The sequence below is a fragment of the Spermophilus citellus genome, assembly GCF_964194105.1.
Source record: "Spermophilus citellus genome assembly, chromosome: 9".
Taxonomy (NCBI): domain Eukaryota; kingdom Metazoa; phylum Chordata; class Mammalia; order Rodentia; family Sciuridae; genus Spermophilus; species Spermophilus citellus.
In genome coordinates this window covers 111664157-111688553 of record NC_138191.1, presented here as the reverse complement: position 1 = coordinate 111688553, position 24397 = coordinate 111664157, and the positions used below count along the sequence as shown (strand labels likewise).

Here is a 24397-nt window from a genome sequence, read left to right as displayed (position 1 = left end):
AATCCTGTGTGCCCCGCCTCGGTGAATGCCTTTCACTGTTCTCGGAATTGCCCGTCAGAACTTGGGTACCATCCTCAATCCACCCTTGATTTAGATCCATCCAAAACCGAGTCCCGTGGACTGCACCCCAGATGACCTCGCAACCCGTTCACTTTTGTCTGCCCCTCTTATCACTTCCTTAGTTCATTCAGGCCCTCCCTATTTGGGCCCCCATTTTCCAAAAGTCTCACACCTCTATCTTTGGCTCCATCCAATCCCTTATCCGGAGTGGTGCCTGGATGATCTTCCCAAAACAAATGTGATGTCCCTCCCTTGGGTAAGGTTTTTAACGGCTTCCCCCTTGTCTTAGAGAGACAAATGTGTATAGCAGGTAAGAGCACAAATGGGGGCCAGAACTACCTTGTTCAAGATCTTTCCTCTACATTCGTAAACTGTGCCACCTTGGCAAGGACTAAACTTATCTCAACTCCCTTATTATAGAACCTACATGATGCTGTAAGGAATAAATCGCTTGATGTATGTAAGGGGCTTGGCAAATAAAAAGGATCATGTATTAGTTTTTATCATTAGGTCCAATATTGTTAACGTTGGCCCCATCTAACTTCTCCAGCCCCGTTCTGAATATTTTGCAATTTTGCAACAGGTCTAGGTGGGATTCTATTTTCCTCCCTTGCATGGAAGCTGTTGGGTTTTTTTTTTTTTTTTTTTTTTTTTTTTTAAGAGAGAGTGAGAGAGGAGGGAGGGAGGGAGGGAGGGAGGGAGGGAGGGAGAGAGAGAGAATTTTTAATATTTATTTTTTAGTTCTCGGCGGACACAACATCTTTGTTGGTATGTGGTGCTGAGGATCGAACCTGGGCCGCACGCATGCCAGGCGAGCGCGCTACCGCTTGAGCCACATCCCCAGCCCTGTTGGGTTTCTTTAATCTTGAAGTTGGTATCTTTCATCAATCCTGGAAAATTCTGTCATTTTTCTTCAAATGCCTATTCATTTTTCTCTCCCCTGTAATTAAGACATAAGAATTTTTTTTTTTTAACCAACTGTCTGCATTTTCTTTTTGTCTCTCTGTTACAACAGTCTGGATAATTTGTGTTTTTTGTTGTTGTTGTTGTTGTTTTAAGAGAGAGAGAGAGAGAGAGAATTTTTAATATTTATTTTTTAGTATTTGGCGGACACAACATCTTTGTTGGTATGTGGTGCTGAGGATTGAACCCGGGCTGCACGCATGCCAGGCCAGCAGGCTACCGCTTGAGCCACATCCCCAGCCCCTGGATAATTTGTTTTGTGTCAGTACAATACAACCTGGCATCTTGCTGGTCTCCCTTATTAATTTTGTAGAGTGTGTGTGTGTTTTGTGTGTTCGTTCCTTGGCATTTCCCTGCAAATTTCATCTGCAAATAGGAAGTTGATTTTTTTTCCCTTTCCAGTCTGAATGCTTTTTATTTTCCTTTCTGCCTTATTACCCTGAGTAGGAGGACTTTTATATGTACTAAGAGTGATAAAAGTGGACATATTTGCCTTGTTCTTTTTCAAAGGGGAAAAGCAGTCTTTCACCATGAAGTATGTTAGCTATTTAGAGGTTTTGTAGATGCTCTTTATCAAGGCCAGAAAGTTCTTCTATATGCCTAGAATCACCAATTACCATTGAATATTATCAAGGTTTTTTTTTCCTGAATCAGTTGGCATGATCATGTTATTTTTCTTCTGTAGCCTGTTGATACAATGGGTTACAGATTTTTCTTTGTGGGGTACTGCAGATTGAACCCATGACCTCACATATGCTAGGCAAGCCCTCTACCACTGAGCCACATCCCCAGCCCTTTTTGTGGCAGGGTCTGGTTAAGTTGCCCAGGCTGGCCTCACATTTGAGATCCTCCTGCCTCAGCCTACCAACTACCTGGGATTATGATGGCATGTTTTCCTGTGTTTTAAGAAATATAACTGTGAGCTGGGCATGGCGGCTCACATGTGTAATCCCAGCTGCTTGGGAGGCTGAGGAAGGAGGATCAAGAGTTCAAAACAGTCTCAGCAATGGACTCAGTGAGACCGTCTCTAAATAAAATACAAAATAGGGCTGGAGATATGGCTCAGTGGCTGAGTGCCCGTAAATTCAATCCTCGGTACCCCACCCCCCCAAAAAAAATAAAAATAACTGTGTCTCTGGGGAAAGAATATAGAAATAATTAGATTAGAAAATCCATTCTTCTAGAAAGTATTTTCATTTATTTCTATCAGATATCCAAGACACTAACAATACAGAAACATAGCTTGAGTATTCCTAAATTCCTGAGTTGTAAATCCTTAAGATTTTATTCCTGACCTACTCTTTTACTCTGAAAGGTGTACGGTATGCCAGTTTTTGTTTAAAAATGAAACATTAGACTCCCCATTATATGTGGACTTTGGGTTTTGATTTCTGTCCCACTCAATGTGAAGTCTGATTTGCTAGAATCAAACATGGTTTTCCTTTAGGTCAAATGTGGTTTACATGGCTGGGGTTGAGCAGCAGTGTAGCTCAGTGGTTGAGTACTTACCTAGCATACACCATACCCTCAATGTGATCTCCAGCATTGCATCCGTACTCCATTTCTTTCTGGATTCTTGTTTATCTTTATTTTCTTTTTTTGGGCCTGGGGATCAAACACAGGTATACTTAACCACAAGGCACATCCCCAACCCTTAAAAAAGACAGGGCCTCAAACTTGTGATCCTCCTGCCTCAGCCTCCTGAGTTGCTGGGATTACAGACATGGGCCACTACACCTGGTTTTATCTTCACTTTTGACTGTTAACTTTGTGTTTGCTACCAGGGATCAAACCCAGGGTTTCCCACATGCTAGGTAAACACTCTACCACTAAGCTACATCCCCAGTTTTTTTGTTTTTTGTTTTGTTTTGGAGACAGGGTCTGGCCTCAGCCTCCTGAGTTGCTAGATTATATGCATCACCATGCCTAGTTTGACTGATAACTTTTTACTAATTTGTCTGTTCTTGGAATCATCAAGAACTTTTTCTGTTCATATTTTACCTTTAAGTTTTTGCAGGTGGGTTCATCAAAATAATGTAGTTCCATTGTGAAAAGAAACCAGAAGTCTCACTACCTCAATTACCCTACTGAACTTCAAGTTTTCCCAAAGCCTCCTTTAGCATTTCTAGTGCCATTGCTTGGCTTGTTCTGTGTAACTCCTCATTCTTCTATTCATAAGGCTCCCTTAACCCCAGCTTTTCACTTAAACAATCCCCAATGTGTCATCCATCTATTGATGTATATGGCTGATTCTATGGCTCTGCAAGGGCCAGCCTTTGTACATCTTAACGCTAAAGGTCTAGCTACTTGGGATACTGAGATTCACTCATTTGAACCCAGGAGTTGAAGAGCAGCCTGGGCAACATACCAAAAGCCCATCTCAGAAAGAAAAGAGTGTTTGAATAATACCAGTACTGCCTACCATTGTATGACCTTAACCTTCTATGCCTCAGTTTTCCCATTTGCAAAATGGAACAATGGTTGAAGCCTGCCTCATCTGAGTTATGAAGATGAATTAAGAATACATGAGAGTTAGTACATGCTTAGCTCTGTACTTATTCATAGAAAGTGCTCCTCAATCCCAGCCAGCTTTATTATTAAAGTCTCAAATTGATAGCACTTCTTCCACATTCAATTACTGAAAACTTTTATGAATCAACAAGATCATTTCCAAGTAGCTCCAGCTGTGACTTGGTGATGTAAGTTTGGGGGTGACTTCTCTACCCCCAGAAGTCCCATCTAATCTGATCTCCTTGAGATCCCTGTGAAATGGGCAGCTTAATGAATCATCTGTCTTCTTTTTATGAAGTTCTGCAGTTGGACACCAACAGTCCAGAGGAAAGATGACTTGAACCAGGACTGCATGATTTCTCACTATCATTATGGAACTTGAGGCAAACAATGTATAGAATCCTTTCCAAAATCCCCCACTGTGGGTGTTGCTCCCTAGACTATTCAGGCTTCTTCAGTAGTCCAAAATCAGCCTGTCCTCTAAGGCATATTTCAGATTCCATCTGTTAGTTCAGCTTTGAATCACTGTGACCAAAAGACCTGACAAAAACAACTTAGAGGAAGAAAAGTTTATTTTAGTCCAGTCTATGGTCAGTTCACTCCATAGCCCTAGGCCATAGGTGAGGCAAAGCATCATGGTAGAGAGGGCGTGGCAGAAGAAAGCTGATCAGTTCTTGACAGCTAGGAAGCAAAGAGAACTTGCAAGCAAGGAGCCAGAGATAATATAACCCCCAAAGGCATGTACCCAGTGACCTACTTCCTCCAGCCACATCCTACTTGCCTACAATTACCATCCATTAAAATTATTAATCCAGCCCAGTGTGGTGGCACATGCCTGTAATCCCAGCGGCTTGGGAGGCTGAGACAAGAGGATTGCCAGTTCAAAGCCAGCCTCAGCAATGGCGAGGCACTACGCAACTCAGCGAGACCCTATCTTTACATAAAATACAAAATAGGATTGGGATTGTGGCTCAGTGGTTAAGTGCCTCTGAGTTCATCCCTAGTACCAAAAATATATATTCATATGTATTAATCCAGCAAATGGTTTAACCCACTGATTAGTTATCTCTCATAATTGAATGATTTCACCTCTGAACATCCCTGCACACAAGCTTTCAGGGAATAACTCATATCCAAACCACACATCATCTCTTATACAAGATGCAGTTCACCTTCAAATTTTTGCTCCCTATGTCTGACTCAGTGATAAACCAACTGCTAGCACACTATGCATCTGCTGATGGGAAATTCACTCAGTATAAACAAATTCACTTCTATTTTTTTAATGAAAAAACCACTTTTTACTTTTTTTTTACGTATTTTTGCAGTGCTGAAGATCAAGGTATGTGCCACCACACAGAGCTGGATTAATAATTTTAATGGATGGTAACTGTAGGCAAGTAGGATGTGGCTGGAGGAAGTAGGTCACTGGATACATGCCCTTGGGGGTTATATTATCCCTGGCTCCTTGCTAGAAGTGCTAGGCAAGTGCTCTACCACTGAACTACATCCCCAGCCCTTTTAAATTTTTAAAATTAACATACTGTGGAATACCACCAAGCACAGTGGTACACACAGCAATTTAGGGAGACCCTGTCTCAAAAAAAAAAAAAAAAAGAAAAAAATCGACATGCCACCATAAAATGTGCTTGTTGGGGAAGGGAAATCTCAAAAGAGTTTTTAAGCAACTGTCTTTTTAAATTGTTTCCCATTTGATAAATACACTGAAGCTTTAAGATCCATAATTTTAATTTAAACCAAGTAGCCTTTTCACTTGATATAAACTCACATAACCAGAACATTATTTCTTAAATAGGCATTGCTGACATTCTGTGCCACATTTAGACTCTAATTAACAGGACATTTTGTTCCTCAGATCCACAACTGATTTTCACAACAGGAAGGATGTTAAAAAATATAACTACCTGTGCAACATATCAAAGGATACTCAACCTGAAATACATATTTAAGTTCTAAGTTCTTTAAAACTAAGCTATTGTATACTAACACACTCAAAACAATAAAAATTTTTCTTTATCTTGGTTACTTCTGTTTCATCTTATCACCAGCACACAATAAAGTAATATAAAGTTACATCACCAATGGCACTTAATGAGCTATCCTTTGTCAATAATAGAATGAGTGAGTGGGTTAGAGTTGCTAGAAGACTGATGGGAGCTGGGCACTGTGGCACACTTCCATGAACTCAGCAATTTGAGGGCTGAAGTAGGATTAAGTTCTAGGACAACCTTAGCAACTTAATGAGTGAGATCCTATGGACATAGCTCAGTGGTACAGGCCCCTGGACTCAATCCCAGGCACTAGAGAGAAAAAGAAAATAAGAGGCCCAATGGGGAAAATCTGAAGATTTTGTCTCATACCTCCGCAGAATTGCTGATGACCAAGAAGACTTGGAGGAGGGACTCAGAAGCAAAGGGCTGTTTTGCATGTAGCTTTGATTTTGACAGCAATGATTCACAGAAAAGCCAGCCCCAGAGGAGAAAGAATGAAGCAGCAGCAAATAGCCACGATGAACAGAAGTTTCTAGGTTCTGGAGACAGTGTTTTTCTTTTCTTTTTCTTTAGGAATAGAGAGTGAAACCAGGGACACTTTATCTCTGAGCTATATTCCTACCCCTTTTTTATTTTGAGACAGGGTCTCACTAAATTGCTTGGGGCCTTGAAAAATTGCTGAGGCTGTCCTCAAACTTGCAAACTTCCTGCCTCAGCCTCCCTAGTCACTGGTATTTTCAGGTATGAGCCACCACGTTCAGCAAGGAAGGGAAAAATACCTTAATTTAGGAAGTTATTCCTCCACTAAAGCAGAAGTTCACTATATAATTGGGACCTCTTTTTAAATAATGTAGGCAAAGCAGCCTATCACAGTGCCCACAAGGAAGGTGTTTTGAAGCCAAGTTCAAGGCTACCAAGGAGCAATTTCAGCAACAAACACCAAATAAAGGGGCCCTGGAGTAAGATTATCAGATTACTACCTAATCCCAGAAAGAAAACCTATCTGGGTCAAGAGGAAAAAAAAAATTTTTAATATTTATTTTTTAGGTGTAGATGGACACAACACAATGCTTTTATTTTTATGTGGTGCTGAGGATCGAACTCCGGGTCCCGCCCGTGCTAGGCGTGCGCTCTACCGCTGAGCCACAATTCCAGCCCCAAGAGAAAAATTAATCAAAACAGAATCTACTTTTAAGACATGCACATATGTATTACCTGACATACGGCACTAAGTAGCAATTGTAGGGGCCAGTGTAAAACACATGAGATGTGAAGTAGCAATTGTCATTCCCTTGGTTGCTGTAGTTTTCCTTAATCTTGCCTTTCATCTAATTGGCCTTATTAAGTGGTCACTCTTCAAAGGGATCTTTCAATTTCTTTTGAATAAACACTAGTCAGAGCTGCTCCTCCCTGCTCTAGCCAAACTTTACCCCTGAGTACACCTGCATATGTGATACCATAATGTAAAAACAGTGGAAAAGAAGAGAATCTAACTCAACAGCAGCCTAAGTTTCAACCTAGGAGAGTCAAGAGCAGCACTGAGTGAGCTGCATCTCCTTTTGCCCAGCACCCCTACCACGTGAGGACGAAATGGTAGAGATGGTGTTTCACTGTGTGAAAGGCCAATTACACCTAACCTGCCTTAAGTTCTGAATACTCTAGGATGCAAAAACCCTTCACTGCCAGTTCAGAAAAGCACCGTTGCTTCAAGGTAACCAATATTCACTCACTGTGATCTGAAGACTGGATTCCAGGGCAGATGTAGGTCCTCTCTTCATTAGTTCCTGGTCTCTCTCAGTGGCACTCAACAAGACTACCTATTTTTACCTTAAAAACACTGGATACAAAGACTCCTTCAGCAGCAAACATACCTATATACACATAGCCCTCTATGCTAGGAAAGTATTACCCTTTGAAATGTGGCTATATTTACAAATTTTATTTTTTATCCCAAAAATACATATAAACAAAAACCTGCTCTTCAAATGCAGGGAGGCCTTTGCCTATCATGTGGTATTACATTTATATCACAAAACATTGTCTTATGAAAATTGGTACACAGCTCTTTAACACAATTTGTGTGTATATATATATATATATATATATGTATATACATACATACACACATACACACACACACACAAACTATATGTAAGTAGTTAAAGACTTTTTTCCTACTTACACATAGTCCTCTGGTAGAAAATTTGGAAACTGGACAGTCCCCTTGATTTCCAGACTTGGATGGTAAATACAACCTTTGAACAATTTTTTTAAGGATGAAATGTGTAGAAACATGTAAGCTACACAATCTCCTTTAGACATATATACATGTTGTTAGAATAAGGATCCTGCCACATTAGCAACAGTGTTATTACTCAAAGGGGAAAAAAAAAGGGAAATAACATTTGAACAAAAAGGCAAACTTTAGAACAGATAAGATGATCAAAATTGTTATATACATGTTCTACAAAGAAATCAGGAATTTTCTCTTAAGAAACAGATCCACAATGCATTTCAGCCTCTCATGATATTAAATCAGCACCCGTTGGTAGTAGCCATGATCTTCCTGTACAGTCATGTACTTAAGCAGGTGCCATAAAGCATCTGTTTAAGTTAAACAGTCACTAATGAGGTCACACGGTAAACCCCCTCCTCTCCCATCCCCCAAAAAAGCTAAGTGCAAAATCAACTTCTATGACTCAAGAGCTCAACCAGGTCAAAGCTTTGGTGGAGGCTGTTTTGGTGACAACCAAAGCTTATTAAGATTCTGTTTAGAGGTTTGCCCCCAAAAACTCCTGGTCCACAAAGCTTAACAACTAAATAAATAATAAAGTAACTATACAAAGAGAACAAGCCATGACTCCCCTTCAAATAAGGGTTAGTTTCCTAGGCAGCAGTTCTGAAAGCACCAACTAAAGCCACAATGCTTCTACTAAAACGACGTGTTGTAATTGGTGAGACTCTTCTGAAAACAAATGGCACAGACACGTGGCTGATGGGCCACAGAAAAAAGTTCAACAAAACCTAAGTCAGTGTTCTTACACTGTAAAATAAGCTGGTCAGCAACACAGGAAAGACTTAAGGCAATAAAAGGCATTACAGAGAGCACCACCGTGCTCTTTGAGGCAATCCTAAAGTCTTCCAAGAAGGAAAAATGTCTCAATGGTTTGGTTAAGTTTGCTAGCTGTCAGACACTATTTCCTCCTCCTCCTCGTCATCCTCATCTTCCTTTCTGTCTAGTTCAGAGGTATCTGATGACTCATGAAGCAAGACATACTCTCTGCTGCTGAATCCAAATTTAAGCACATCCTTTTCTTTCAGTTCATAATATCTCTGTGGCTCAATGCGCTTGTTGTTCAAGAAGGTTCCATTGCCTGAGCCAAGGTCAATGATGTAGGGCTTCACCCTTCGGCCAATTGTGCCATCAGCACGGGTGTATTCCACAAGCCTAGCAAGAGAGAAAGGAGACAGCCTATGAGGAAAATCCTGCCTCAGATCATCTAGCCTTCTCTAGAGCTAATGATGTCAATAACCTGGCTGAAACAGGATTCAAGTTAAAACTTTAGGAAAGGGGGAAAGCATTGCCTTGGATAGGGAAATTGGGAGCAGCTTAGATATACTTAGTAGAAAGGTAAGAATGTACATTTGAGTTCATTCTTGGGGGGTAGATCAAAAGTTCGAAATGCAGAATTCAAGTCTTTTGCCATGAAAAAGAAAATTTTTTCCCCTGTTGTTTCTAATCAATAAAATGCTTCTTAAACCTATATTTTGATATGTTTTAGCTTCATTCCAAATGGAGAAAACCATGGCCTTGGACTTCAAAGTCAAGGGAGCCAAACTTGAGCCAGAGTTCTATTATGGCAATTATTTATTAGGAAGTCACCTGGCTTTGCTGAGCTTTAGTTTTCTCATCTGTCAGATGGAGATATTAATACTGATCCTATCTTCCTCACAGGATTGTTCTGAGAATCAAATGGTCACAGATACATTATGTAAGCTATTAAGATGCAGATTTAGGTAACATATATGCCAGGCATTTTTTGATATATTTCCATTTAAACCTCATAACAGCCCTGTAGGGAAGATGGAAACAGGCCCTGAGAGAAGCTTGCCCAGGGTCAAATACTTGTAACTGGCAATGACAGGATTTTAAATCTGGGTTTCTGATACCAAGATCAAGCTCTTCTACACATATAAGCAATTAGTAAATGTGCATTTAGATTTACAGTACTCTAAAATTAACATTAGGGCTGGGGACGCAGCTCAGTGGTAGAGCACTTGCCTAGCATGCTTGGGGCCCTAGGTCTACTCCCAGCATGGCAGGATGCAAGGGGGGAAAGGTATTTAATATTAGACACGAGGGGTACTGGATTCTTCTGCAAATACATGATGCAAATCTTAGTAATCTTAACTAAGGAAGCTATTCGGTTTCTGCTGGCATTTCAGGTTCTTCCTCTGAAGGCATACCTACCGATACTGAAAGACTGCATGTTGCTTTGAACACGAGGGATGATCAATTGGAATGTCTGCAATGCGGCGGTGTCGACCCAAAAGGTAGGCACTCTGTCGATGGATATACATGACTGGAAGTACCTCATCATTTTTAAAGGGGTAGAGACGCCATCGTTTTTTGGGGATACGAGCTTCTGGGGGCTCACTGTATTTAATGACTACACCCCGGAAAGTGTTGGTGTCCTCAAGAAGTGCACCAGAAAGTTCAAAGCTTGGTTTTTCTTTAGCAGGCACCTCTTTGTCTTTATTATTGCCACCAGGTCGAGGAATCACCTCCTGAGCCTCATTAGCACTGCCACTGATTTCATTCTTCTGGCGATGCTCCCGGCGCCTGGCATTATAAAACTCCCGCTCTTCCTCCTGAGCCTGCAGGTTTTGGCTGTCCCGATCCCGTCCAGAGGCCTGCCCGCTCCCAGGCCTCTCATCAGAACTTCTCCTTTGGCGGGAATGGCCACGGTGTCTGTCTCGGTCACTGTTCCTAGCTCTCCTGTGTTCCTGTTCTGATGATTCACGGTGCTGCCGATCCTCCCGTCCTCTCCGGGGATGATCCTCCCGCTCCTAAAATTCAAAAGGACTCAATAAATCAAAGGCAGTCCACAATTTATTTTTTAAAAAGCTGCATTCAAAAAGTAATTTGTCCTCTGGATTTTGACAGTATGGTGGTTATGTTCCCTCATGAGGCCATGCTGCTGCTCAACTACAACCCTAACAGCACAAATTCATGGCTACAGTCCTAAAATCAAGAGATTAATTCATATACAGAGAAGAAAAAGTAATACCCTCCCTTTCAGAATATGCTTAACTACAGGCAAACCTGCAGGGAAGCTATAAAGAAAATGGAACAAAGAATTAAACAGCATATCCAAGATTCAAAAAAGAAAACACTACCTTTCTCTTCTGCCAAAAATGAAACCATAATAGTTAATTTTTCAAAAATCCTACTTCAGCAGTAATAAAAATTACTCAATATTGAAGAATAAGCTTAAGAAACATGAAAGATAAAAGAAATCTATAAAAATGTATTAAAGACCTGAAAAAAATGGATACACATACCATAATTTCATGAAAAACAAGTGTTGAAAAACAGCCTGCCAGAAAATGTTCACCACAGGTCCCATATATTAATATACAATTAAAAATAAACAGTAAGTTCAATAGAAAAATGGGCATTAAAAAAAAGCAATTTTCAGATGAAATGTCTAATAAATTCTTGAAGAGATGTTTACCCTCACTAATAACCAAACAAAAGTTCTAAAAATAATATGAATTTTCTTAGATCAGCAAAATTAAAAAGCTCATTTAAAAAGATCATAAAAAGATAATAGCTAGTGACAAAAAAAAGAAAATGAGATATCCTCAGTCACTGCTACTGCAAATGCAAACTGGTACATCCTATTAGGGCAATACTGCAGTATTCAATATTGATTTCACCGACCAGTAATCCAACTCACAGGAATCTATTTTATAGAAATATCAGGCAAAAATGCACAAAGATAAATATGTAAGGATGCTTACTGCAATCTTATTTGTAGTAATAAAAACTGAAGACAATAATAAAATGGTTAAATAAATTGACTATATATTCATACAAAGGGTTACTTCAGAGTTATTAAAAAAAAGGAGATAGCTTGGGAGGTTGAAATAGAAAGATCCCAAGTTCAAAGCCAGCCTCAGCAACTTAGCAAGACCCGTGTACAAAAAAAAAAGGAGGACTGGGGATGTGGCTCAGTGGTTAAGAGCCCCTGGGTTCAATCCCCAATACCCTCCCCACCCCCAAAAGAGTATACCTAAAATAAAAGAGAAGGGGATAAGTTTCACAATATATAGAAAAATCTCCACTCAGCAGGTAAGATACTTAGAGGGGTATTCCCACTACAATTCAACTAAATATCAGATAAAACTTTGTTAAACTCACAGAAAGCAAGGGAAAATCTTTGGGAGGGGGATCAACTAAACATAAGCTCAAAAATTAAAAAGCACTAGACACACAAAAAAACAAGCCTATGTTTATGAGGAACAACAGAAACAACTCCTATAGATTTAAATCCCCAAGGACTTCAGACATTGTACTAGTAAGATATAGAATATAAAGCATATTTATGTATAAAAATGTTTGCAGTTGGGCATGGTGGCACATGCCTGTAATCCCAGAACTCAGGAGGCTGAGGCAAGAGTTTTACAAGTTTGAGACCAGCCTAAGCAACTCAGCTAGACCCTGTCTCAAAATAAAATAAAAACAGTTAGGGATGTAGCTCAGTGGTAGAGCACTTGCCTAGCATGCGTGAGGCCCTGAGTTTGGTGTTTTTTCCCCCAACATGGGAAAGAAGGAAAAAAGGGAGGTAGGGAGGAATTACAAATGATTAAAGTTAACAATTTTTAAACAGCCAGAAAGCCCTAGGTTCAATCCCAGCACAGGGATGGAGGTTGAGGAGAACCAGAAAATAACAACTATTGGTGAAAACACAGAAAGACTGGAACCCTTATGTACTACTGAGAGGAATGTAAAATGGTATAGCCAAACAAAATGGTGGTCTGCAAAAAATTTAAAAACCATTATATGATTCAGTAATTTCATTTCTGGGTATGTAGAAAAGAAATGATCTGGGCAGGGTGGTGTATGCCTGTATTCCCAGCAACTCAGGAGGCTGAGGCAGGATGATCTCAAATTCAAAGCCAGCCTCAGCAATTTAGGGAGGCCCTAAGCAACTTAACAAGACTCTGTCTTGTTAATCAAAAATAAAAAAGTGCTGAGGATATGGCTCAGTAGTTAAGCACTCCTGGGTTCAATCGCCGGTATTTAAAAAAAAAAAAAAAAAGAAAACAGGATCTCAAACAGTTGTTGGTAGGCAGGCGTGGTGGGGCACGTCTGTAATCCCAGCAGTTTGGGAGGCTGAGGCAGGAGGATCACGAGTTCATAGCCAGCGTCAGCAAAAGCAAGGTGCTAAGCAACTCAGTGAGACGCCGTCTATAAATAAAATAAAAACATGGCTAGGGATGTGGCTCAGTGGTCGAGTGCCTCTGAGTTCAAAAGGATTGAACCAGGGGGTACAAAAAAAAATGTTATTTGTACATGTGGTTTAATCCTTTTGAACTCAGCAACATAATTCACAATAGCCTAAAGGTAAAAGTAACCCACACCATCCATAGATGAATGGACAAACAAAATGTGGTATATACATACAATGTAAGATTATTTAACCCTAAAAAGGAAATTCTGACACATGCTATAACATGGACGAATCATGAGGATATTATTCTAAGTAAAATAAGCCAGACCCAGTACGACAAATAATACATCAGTCTCCTTATGAGAGTTGCCTGAAGTAGTTACATTTATAAAGACAGAAAGTAGAATGGTGGTTACCAGGGGCTGGGAAGAGAGAGGAATTATTGTTTAGCTGGTACAGAGTTTTACAAGATGAAAAAGAGTTCTAGAGAAGGATGATGCTGATGGCTACACAACAATGGGAATGTATTTAATACTAGTAATTGGATACTTTAAAAAGTTAAGAGTGAATTTTATATTTTTCCCAAAATTAGAATACTTAAACTGGGCAGAATGGTACACATCTATAATCCCAGTGACTCAAGTGGCTGATGCAGGAGGATTGCAAATTTGAGGCCAGTGTGGGCAAATTAGCAAGACCTCTTCTCAAACCAAAATAAAACGGGGTGGGGGTTGTAGCTCAGTGGTACAGCACTGCTGCGTTCAAACCCCAATAGTGAAAAATAAAACATTAGGTGGGATAATGGATTTGTGGTTATCATTATTTTTTTTTTAAATCCTCATCTTTTAGGGACATGTGCTTAAAATATTTACAGATGGAATGGTACATCCAGAACTTGCTTTAAAACAATCAATCCAGGGCAAAGAAGGAAGTGGATAGGAATAGGCATGGTAGGCTGACTACTTATAATTATTTAAGCCAAGTGACAGATACATGAAGGTTCATTAAATATGCTTTATATTTTTCTCAATAAAAAGTTAAACAAAAATACCCAGATAAGGGCTGGGGATGTAACTCAATGGCAGAGCATTTGCCTACACATGTTCAAAATCTTGTACCTCCAAAGGAAAAAAAAAAAAAAAAGGAAAAAGAAGCAAGCAGAGCTTTTAAAATCCTGAAGTGGGTAAACAAAAAGAAATTTGCCTCTAGGATGGCGATACTGTTTATAATCCCAATGACCTGGGAAGCTGAGGTGGAAGGATTACAAGTTCAAGATCAGCCTCAGAAACTAAGTAAGAGTCTTGACTCAAAATAATAAATAAATAGGACTGTGAATATAGCTCAGTGGTAAAGCACCCAGGTACCAAAAGGGAAAAAAAAAATTGCTGTTTAGGTACATGGTAACCACGCTGCAAAACATCAAAGCAAAAAGACCCTTTTTTGGGGGTCAGGGAGTTTTTTGGAAGCAAAGGAATAAAAAGAAGTCTCCCTATCATCAGGGAACAAGGAGGGTAGGGAAGGCATGGGCATAATCATTCTGATGTCCTGGTTTCCCCAGATGTTAAACATGTCCAGAGTCAAGAGGGACAGAACCCTGAACAATGTGAGCAAAGCTATGACCTCAGGAGAGGGTGAGGAGGAACTTCTGAGTACTGCAGCAAAAGGTCTCTCCCCACCCCAAATCCTTCTCTCTAGCACAAAGAGGGATCAAATGTACCCTGAATGCTCAGAGTAAGTTTCTCTGGATTTCCTAGCCTCTAAAAATAAGTATTCAGAGGTATACCCAAACACCGATCCCCTTCATACCTGCAAACATTATTCAAGGTGGTACCTGCCTTGAGTTCACCAGAACTAATCTTTTATGTTCTTTATCATTTAATTGATGATGATGATGATGATGTTGTTGTTGTAGTAGTAGTAGTACTGGGGATTGATCCCAGGAACACTTTACCAATGAGCTGCATCCCAAGCCCTTTTTTTAATTTTTTGAGACAGGGTCTCACTAAATTGCTTAGGCTAACCTCAAACTTGCCACCTTTCTACCTCAGCCTCCCAAGTCACTGGGATTACAGGAACACACCACAATACCCCATTATCCCTGATTTTAACAAGTATCAGTCACTAGCTGGGTGTGGTGGTGCATGCCTGTAATCCCAGTGGCTCAGGAGGCTAATGCAAGAGAATCTCAAGTTTAAAGCCAGCCTTAGCAAGGCCTAAGCAATTTAGCAAGACCTTGACTTAACAAATAAAAAGGGCTAGGATGCAGGCTAGGGTTGTAGCTCAGAGGTAGAGCGCTTACCTTGCATGTGTGAGGCACTGGGTTGGATCCTCAGCACCACATAAAAATAAACAAACAAAATAAAAAGAGAGCATCAACCCCATCTCCTTGCATTCTTCTCCTTTTTTTTAAATAATTTTTATTATACATATATACCCACCTCCTTGCATTCTATATTCCCACAAGGCTCTATACTTCCAATACTCTGTTCAAATCCCACCCTTTTTTAACTCCTGAAACCACCGCACTGCACTATTCTCCCTAGAACATAAAGCTCAGCAAAACCTACATTCTCAATGTTTTCTCTGTTCCCTTCACCTTTTGCTCAAAGAGAACCCTCCCTCAGCTCTAAGGACAGTGCTCCCCTACAGCTCTCAAATGGCAGTAGTTCCCCCCACCCAACCCCTCCTCCTTCCTACACCATCTCTGGGCCTGGATATAAGTCAGGTATCTTCCTTGCCAATGTAATACACAACCCAAACCCTCCTCTCTACCCCCAAACCTCAGTTTCTTTTTTCTTTCTTTTGGTACTGGGGATTGAACTCAGGGACACTCAACCACCGAGCCACATCCCCAGCCCTATTTTGTATTTCATTTAGAAACAGGGTCTCACTGAGTTGCCAAGTGCCTCACCATTGCTGAGGCTGGTTTTTGAACTTGCTCCTCCTGACTCAGCCTCCGGAGCAGCTTGGATTACAGGCATGTGCTACCACGCCTGTCCCAAACCCCCAGTTCTGAATCTCACAGACGATTATCACCCACTACTCTAACCCTCTCCAACATTAGCCTCAGTGACTTGGGTAACACATAGGCAGTGAGTTCCTCTCTTTCAAGGATGCCATTTGTCTCTCCTTCACCTCAGTCACCTATTGTCAATAGACCTTTTTCATTTCTAGCAACTTGAACCCCACTATAATCTTAATTTCAAGGAACCTTCTTTCTGGCCACCATTATTCTTTCCAGCTCACATTTTATCCCAACTCCAATGGCTCTTATCCCAGCAAGCCAATCCTTTGATTCTATCACCTATGCACAAGTCTCCCACCTCTAAACTCTCTTTTAGCCTACTATTAAGCTCCACAGCCAAGCAGTATGGTCACTCCCTTGCATGCACACTGAAATCTCTTGTCCCCATGCTGTTCTGTTGTACTCTCTTGGCAAAACCACAACCATCACCAATAAATAAATATGGCTGAAAATCAAATAAAATATCAAATCAAATCAAAATCACTCTGACTGATCCCAATATAAGAGTGACTTAGAGAGGCTGCCTTTGCTAAAAGCAGAGACTCTAAGGCTTGCAGATGCCCAATGTGTAACTAAAAGCAGGATAAAGCCTGGCATCTTTACCTTCATTATCTGTCTCCTCTATTAATTTAAACTTTGAGTAAGTTTCCTGCTGCTCTGCACACAGGCATATGAAACACTTATGGAATGTTCAATCCAAAACTAACAATACAAGGTTTATCATCCCTATACCTTACCTATCTTGTCCTCCTTCAAGACAGATGCAAGATCTATAGGGACAATATAGCATGCTGTTTCAGACCCCTGTAGTAGCATCTACAAGTCCTTATTCATTCCTCTACACCTTCTAAGAACAGTGGAGCCTTGCAGACACATTGTCACATGATAAGACTGCCCCCCAACCAAGTAGGAGCAATCATATAATGGAAACCAAAATGCCCCCTTTCAGGATCACAAATCTGACAGGCAAACATACAAAGCCAGAAAATGAAGACTGCCCCATCAGGTGATAAGGACTTCTCCAGAGCCACCTCCTAGAACCAGAACAGAAAGAATGATCAACTAGACCAGAGTTAAGCAAGACTGCTTACTTATGCATACATCTTGCTCCCTGCCCCCAACTCAAGCCTCTTTTAAGGATGTTCAGCAACTACCCTATCTTTTTCTAATCCATTAATTTCCCTTAATGACTGTTTCACTCCTTCTCTCTCCTCAGTCTCCAATAACTCTTCTCCATCCCTTCCTTAGAGAGTCAGATCTTCCCTCATCTATCTATCCAACAGTACCTACACACATATATTCTATCTTCCCTTCCCCCATTCCTGGGACCAAAAATGAACTATCTGTACTGTTATCTAAAACTAATTCCTATACCTGGGAGCTTGATCTCATTCTCTCCCATCAAGAATATTACTATAGGGGATGGGGTTGTAGCTCAGTGGTACAGCACTTGCCTAGCACACGTAAGGCACTGAGTTCAATCCCTCAGCACCACATAAAAATAAATAAAGGGGGCTGGAGATGTGGCTCAAGCGGCAGCGCGCTCGTCTGGCATGCATGCGGCCCGGGTTCGATCCTCAGCACCACATACAAACAAAGATGTTGTGTCCACTGAAAACTAAAAAAGAAATAAATATTAAAAAAATTCTCTCTCAAAAGAAAGAAAGAAAGAAAGAAAGAAAGGTAGGTAGGTAGGTAGGTACTGTGTCCATCTACAACTAAAATTAAAAAAAAAAAAAAATTGGACTAGGGTTGTTGCTCAGTGGTAGAGCACTTGCCCTGCACATGTAAGGCACTGGGTTTGATCCTCAGCACCACATAAGAATAAGTTTTTTAAAAAATAAAGTTATAGCCGGGTGCAGTGGTCACACCTGTAACCCAGTGGCTCAGGAAGCTGAGGCAGTTATTTAAAAAAAAAAAAAAAGACTTCCTTTTTAGCTTTTTTATGGGGTGCTGGAGATCAAACCCTGGGCTTTGTGCATGCGAGGCAAGCGCTCTACCAACTGAGCTATATTCCCAGCCCCTAAGACTTCCTTTTTCAAAATATATATATATATATATTATTTTAAACCAGGTGTGGTGGCATATACCTGTAATCGCAGCAACTGGGGAGTCAGAGGCAGGAAAATTACAAATTTGAGGCCAGCTTGGGCAACTCAGCAAGACCCTGCCTCAAAAATAAAATAAAAAGGACTGTGAATGTAGCTCAATGGTAGAGCACTCCCGGGTTCTATCACCCTGCCACACAGACACTAAAAATAGATAATGGAGGGCTGGGGATGTGGCTCAAGCTGTAGTGCACTCGCCTGGCATGCGTGCGGCCCAGGTTCGATCCTCAGCACCACATACCAACAAAGATGTTGTGTCCGCCGAGAACTAAAAAATAAATATTAAAAATTCTCTCTCTCTCTCCTCTCTAACTCTCTCCTCTCTCACTCTCTCTTTAAAAAAAAAAAAATAGATAATGGACTTAAATATAGAATTTTAAGAGAAAACATCTAGTTAGTGCCTGTGTTCAGGACCTGCTAAAAGAAATTGCTTAAAATTATAATTTTAATAATATTTCAAATACTCAGAGGAAATATATCCAGAAAATTAATTTTATTATTGAAAAATAATTTTATTATTATCCCACCAGCAATGCAAAAATAAAATGTGAATATTTAATAAAATGTGAATATTTAATAATTGGTTTATTTACTTATGAGAAAATTTAAATATTTGCAGTACTTAAAAAAATTATACTTTAGAAGAAAATTGCTTTCATTTTCTCACAATTATGTAGGAAATTTGAAAAGAAAAAAATAGTATTTAAGTCCTATTGTCCACAATACCTTCTGTTTAAAACTTGAATGTTATCTCCTATTCCTTATTTGAAGTCCAATACATGACACCCTTAGCCTTGATAAGCTTTGAAGATAACTCATACTTTAGGGGTCTCAGTGGTGGTATTGCTGCATTTATATTAAATAGCAAATATGTCTGATGGATTTTTCAATCATCTAAGTGGTAACACTGCTCCTAATCAAAAGCTGTCATGGAAGGTCTTTCTCCATGACATCTAACTTTATGTTGCAGGCTTACATTAGTCCATTTGTTTTTCAGGGCAGCTGGTTATTGGGTTGTTGCAAGTACACCAAGTGCCCAGAGAATATTTATGGCCTTATATTGTAAACTCAGATTGTTGGACAACAATTCTTCTTGCATGTCATCCTTTTGTGGTAGCTTCAATTTCCCACTCCAGAAAGTACATTCTTTAAAAGTTATTTAATGAGGACCCCCTAGTGATAAACACTATCATGTGTGTGTCTTAAAATGTAGCCTCCCTTGGAAGAAAATGCTGAGTTATTTATTACCTTTAGTTCCTTAATAATACTTAAAGCAGAAACTGTAAATTATAAGGATATGTCTATTTTACTGCTACTGTCTTTGTGGGTTGATGCGCTTATTCCTTTATGGTCAGTTTTTATTTGCTTCTCAGTTTTCAAAATCTGTTTTGTTTTTTTTTTTAATTTTTTAATATTTATTTTCCATTTCTCGGCGGACACAACATCGTTGTTTGTATGTGGTGCTGAGGATCGAACCCCGGCCGCACGCATGCCAGGCAAGCACGCTACCGCTTGAGCCACATCCCCAGCCCCAAAATCTGTTTTTCTACATGTGTGTAGTTGTATAAAAGAATCACTGTTTTTTTTTTTTTTTTTTTTTTTGAGAGAGAGAGAGAATTTTATTTATTTTTTAGTTTTTTTTTTTCCAGTAGACACAACATCTTTGTATGTGGTGCTGAGGATCGAAGCCGGGCCGCACGCATGCCAGGCGAGTGCGCTACCACTTGAGCCACGTCCCCAGCCCCTGTTTTTATTTTTGATAAATCTGTTTCTAGTATGTCTTAAAAAAAAGAAAAAGAAAAAATATATAGTAGAAAATCTTCAGGATCTAGAGTTAGGCAAAAAGTTATTTGTTATGACCTCCAAAAGCATAATCCATAAGAGAAAAAAATAAACTGTATCATAATAATTAACAAACTTTTGCTCTGGAAAAAAATTTAAAAAGCTGTTAAGAAAATGAAAGACAAGCTACAGAGTGAGAGAAAATATTTATAAACCACACATCCAAAAGACTGCTATTCAGGAGACTGACTCCATGTTCAAGGCTAGCCTGGGCAACTTGCTGAGATCCTGTCTCAAAAATTCATGTAGCTCCGTGGCAGAATGCTTGCCTGGCTTGAACAAGGCCCTGGATTCAACCCCAGAACTGCCCCTAAAAAGGGGGCATGGGCAGAGAAATTGGATCACTCATACATTGCTGGTGGGAATGTAAAATAGTACAGCCATGGTTATGGACTAAATGGTATCCTACAAAATTAATATATTAAAGTTCCAAGACCACAATACTCAGATTGTAACCATTTTTTGAAGATGAGGTCTGGAAATACATGATTAAGTTAAACTGTATTTCATAATAATTAACAAACTTTCTTTAACTCCATGAGTTAAATAAAGATAAAACTGTGAAAGTGGGTGTGGTTAAAAAGTGGGTGTGGTTATAAAATTGGATCAGGTGGATCCCTGATCCAATATGGCTGGTGTCCTTTTTAAGGATAGACAACATGGGCTGGAGATATACCTCAGTTGGTAGAGTGCTTGCCTTGCAGGCACAAGGCCCTGGGTTCAATCCCCAGCAACTCACACACACAAAAAGAAAAAGAAAAAGAAAAAAAACAGACAAAAGGTAAGTCTGTGCAGAAAAAAAGGTTGTGTGAGGACACATCAAGAAGGCAGCCATCTGTAAACCAAGGAGAAAAGTCTCAGAAGAAACTAAATCTGCTGACCTTAATCTAGGACTTCTGGCTTACAGAACAATGAGAAAATAAATCCATTATTTAAGCCACCTAGTCTATGATATTTTTATGGCAGCCCTGGCAAATTAATAATCACTCCAGAAAAACTATTGGGCAATTCTTAAGAAATTAAAAATGCAACTACCATTCAATTCAGCAATTCATTTGTAGGCATTTAATCCAGAGAAATGAAATGTTCCCAGAAAAACCTATACACAAATGATCAGACAGCAGCTATATGTTTAACAGCCCCAAAATGAAAAGCACCTGTTTTTTTTAACAGGCAAATGGCTAAATCCATACCACTGAACACTGTTCAGCAGTAAAAAGGAATGAAGAAACTACTGATGGATGCAACAACCTGAATGAAATCCAAAGAATTTTGTTGAATGAAAAAAATCTAATCTCAAAGGTCACATACCATATGATTCTATCTATGTAACACTCTCTTTTTTAAAAAATATTTTTTAGTTGTAGATGGACACAATATCTATCTTTATTTATTTATTTATTTTTGAAATGTATTTTTTAGTTTTTGGCGGACACAACAACATCTTTGTTTGCATGTGGGCTGAGGATCAAACCCGGGCCGCACGCATGCCAGGCGAGTGCGCTACCGCTTGAGCCACATCCCCAGCCCCATATTTATTTATTTTTATGTGGTGCTGAGAATTGAACCTAGTGACTGACACACACACACCACACATACACACACCACACACGCGCGCGCGCGCGCGCAAATAGCCCCAGCTCCTATGTAACACTCTTGAAATAACGAAAGTATAGAAATGGAAAACAGATTAGCAGCCTCCAGAAGAGATTAGAAGCCTCCTGGAGTTAAATAAAGATAAAACTGTGAAAGAAATGGGTGTGGTTACAAAAGGACAATATCAGGGTGATAGAAATATGCTGTATCTTGACTGTATCAACAAAATTCCAATTGTGATACTGCACTATAGCTCTGAAAGATTTTACTATTAGCAAAAACAAGGTAGAGTACACCTTTCTATTAATTGTGACAAATATAACCAACACATGTAAATGAACAATTACTCAAAACAAAAAGCTAATTTAAAAAAACAAGCAGAAAAAAAAAAAGCAAACACACCCAGCTTTTAGAAGCCCACTGCAGAACACACACATATACACTTTAGCTAGATGGCAAGTGAAGTGACTCTAGATTTGGACAAATTATCAAAACACCCAATCCACTTACCTGCTTCACTTTGACTGTTGAGTGATGAGGACTTCGGCTTCTCTTATTCCGAGGAGACTTGCTTCTTCTCCCTGAAGACTTGTTTTTCTTTTTGGCTGGGGACCTTTTCGGAGCATGGTACACACAGGATTTTATCTCAATTTCCCTTCCCCCACATGTTAGCTTTAAATATCAGGCTTACCAACTAAACACAAACACCACATTTGTGAAGATCTCTGCTGAGCTCCAATGGAGTCAGAGGCTTCATTTTCCCAGCCCTGATATCTCCCTTGAGTTCCAGACACTCATATATAACTAACTGCCTACTGAACTTTCTCACTTGGGTAACATAACTCTTGGTTCTCAACCCTCAAAAACCTTTCTTCTCAGAGTCTGTGTCATCTCTCTAATTGGTACCACCATCCAGAAGCTGCTCTTGGCCTCTTTGGTTTTTTCCTCACCACCAACACCCTGCCTTCCCCAATAATCACAAGTCCTGTGCTCTGCCTCCTCCTTAACACTCTATCTACTTCAATCACTAGACTCCAAATACATTTTTCCCCCTAGTTTCTAAGACAATGACAATTCTACTTTAAGTTCTTTGCCCATGTTGTTTCCCCTGCCAAGATTCTGGATCAATCCTATCAATCTTTTGGGGCACGTAACTGGAAAGACACCACCTGCACTCCATTCTTGTGCAGATGGGGAGACATTCAACTCGGACGACCAGTGCTACCCGCTGGGCCGTACTGTACTAAGTGCTGGGGACACAAGAATGAAGGGGCGGGATCCTGCCCGTAATAAGCTTTAGATTCTCAACATCCAGCTACAATGCAAGTGACCGGTGCTGGAGTAAACATTCTTTAATACGGGCACCTTGGGGTCACTCCCAACGTCTCAGCATTAAGCCCAGGCTGCTGCGCTCGGCATTCGAGGCCTATTTCTGACGTTAGCTCTGCCTTCCTTTCTCCATCAGCTCGACCCAAGGTCCACTCGGGCTGCTTCCCACGTACCGGCTAACTCCTCGGGCTCGGTTCCCACGGTGGCCGGGGCGGCCGGCCTCGCCGGGTGGCGGGGACGGGCTGCCGCCGGAGAAGTCCGAACGGCGGTGGATTGGAGGCGCGGATTCCGGGCTGAGGCGCTCCTGCTTCACCACCACCGTCGCTGCCGCCATCACGTCCCCATCCCGGTGCCTTCGCCGGTTTCCTCGATCCCTCTCGCTTTTCACCTCCTTCATTCTGCGAGTTTGGTTGAGCGAAAGAAAAAATAGGTCCGTTACGCTCTTCTCCCTGAAGGAAATGACGAATTTGGCCACCGAACTTCCGCTTCCGGGTACGCACTCTCCCAGAAGCCCTCGCGGCGGAGAAGCTGAGCACGTGACGATTCCTTCTTGGGCGGGACCGCAATTGGCCCATCTCGGGAGGCGGGAATTTTAAGTTTCAAAAGCAAACTTGTGACTACTTCATAGGTAGACCTTGGCGCTTCACCTCCAAGTTACACCCCCAGCCCTTTATATTTCATAACGAAAACTTAACTGTCAGCATATAATTGTTGGCACAGTTTTAAAGGCTTAGTAAATTTTGGCCACTGTTATTATTTCTGTTTCTACGTTTGAAATTCATTATAATCAATAAAGCTATTTCTACTCTTGGGGGGGGGGGAAGCAAACTTCTGAGTTTTTTCACTTTCCAAGGCTTTTTGTTGCTCCGTTATTAGTAATTGTAAATGGAGATAATCCAAATGCATGGCAATAGTGAATCATTTAGTTGATTATTGGATGGATTGTGGTTATTAGTGAAAGACCCCCAGACCCTCAAATCCCCCGTCCAAAAGAGAACTAGCGTCACACTGGCTGCAAAAGCAAGAGGCAAGTTTATTAATACACAGGCGCCTGCGGGTGCACAGCAGAACCTCAGCCAAAGCTTTGGTGAACTGGCACACCGGGCTTTGGGGTACAGATCTTTTATAGGGAAAAAGGAGTTGTTTTCCATCTAGCACAATAACAGGTGTTTTTGAATCCAGCATACATGTCACTTAAAGGGTAAACTTGTTTTTCACTATGATAAACTTGTTTTTCACTATAGGTTCCCGAAAAACTCATAAATCTCACAGGTTTACATTTTGTTTCCTCCCTGTTCCCGCTTATGATCCCAGTTTGCTCAAGCATATCCTGTAATGTGGGCAGGGTGCCCTTTCTAACAGGTTATGTGGTGAGCTCACCTGTTTACTGCATACTTTCTACTTTTCATAATCGGGCCTTAGGTTATGGGGCTGGGGTCTTTCATTAGTATACTATTTGCAAACTATGGCAAATAAAAAAAATTTAATTTT

The 24397-nt window shown here is 40.4% G+C and overlaps 1 protein-coding gene across 1 annotated transcript; it reads right to left on the bottom strand.

Moving 5' to 3' along the window:
- Window positions 1–7464: 7464 nt before the first annotated feature.
- SNIP1 (Smad nuclear interacting protein 1) lies at window positions 7465–23364 on the bottom strand. Its single transcript, XM_081307270.1, has 4 exons — window positions 23080–23364; window positions 22088–22190; window positions 10018–10616; window positions 7465–8994 (listed from the first exon to the last, which is right to left on the bottom strand). The coding sequence occupies exons 1-4, from the start codon at window positions 23301–23303 to the stop codon at window positions 8727–8729; spliced, it is 1194 nt and encodes a 397-aa protein (XP_081163396.1). The 5' UTR covers window positions 23304–23364; the 3' UTR covers window positions 7465–8726.
- Window positions 23365–24397: the final 1033 nt, after the last annotated feature.

Coding starts and splice junctions, on each gene's coding strand:
- SNIP1 (XM_081307270.1), bottom strand. CDS start 23,303: ATGAAGGAGGTGAAAAGCGAGAGGGATCGAGGAAACCGGCGAAGGCAC. Junction 10,617..22,087: donor CAACAGTCAAAGTGAAGCAG/GTAAGTGGATTG, acceptor TTTGAATTTTAG/GAGCGGGAGGATCATCCCCG. Junction 8,995..10,017: donor CATGCAGTCTTTCAGTATCG/GTAGGTATGCCT, acceptor CTCTCTTGCTAG/GCTTGTGGAATACACCCGTG.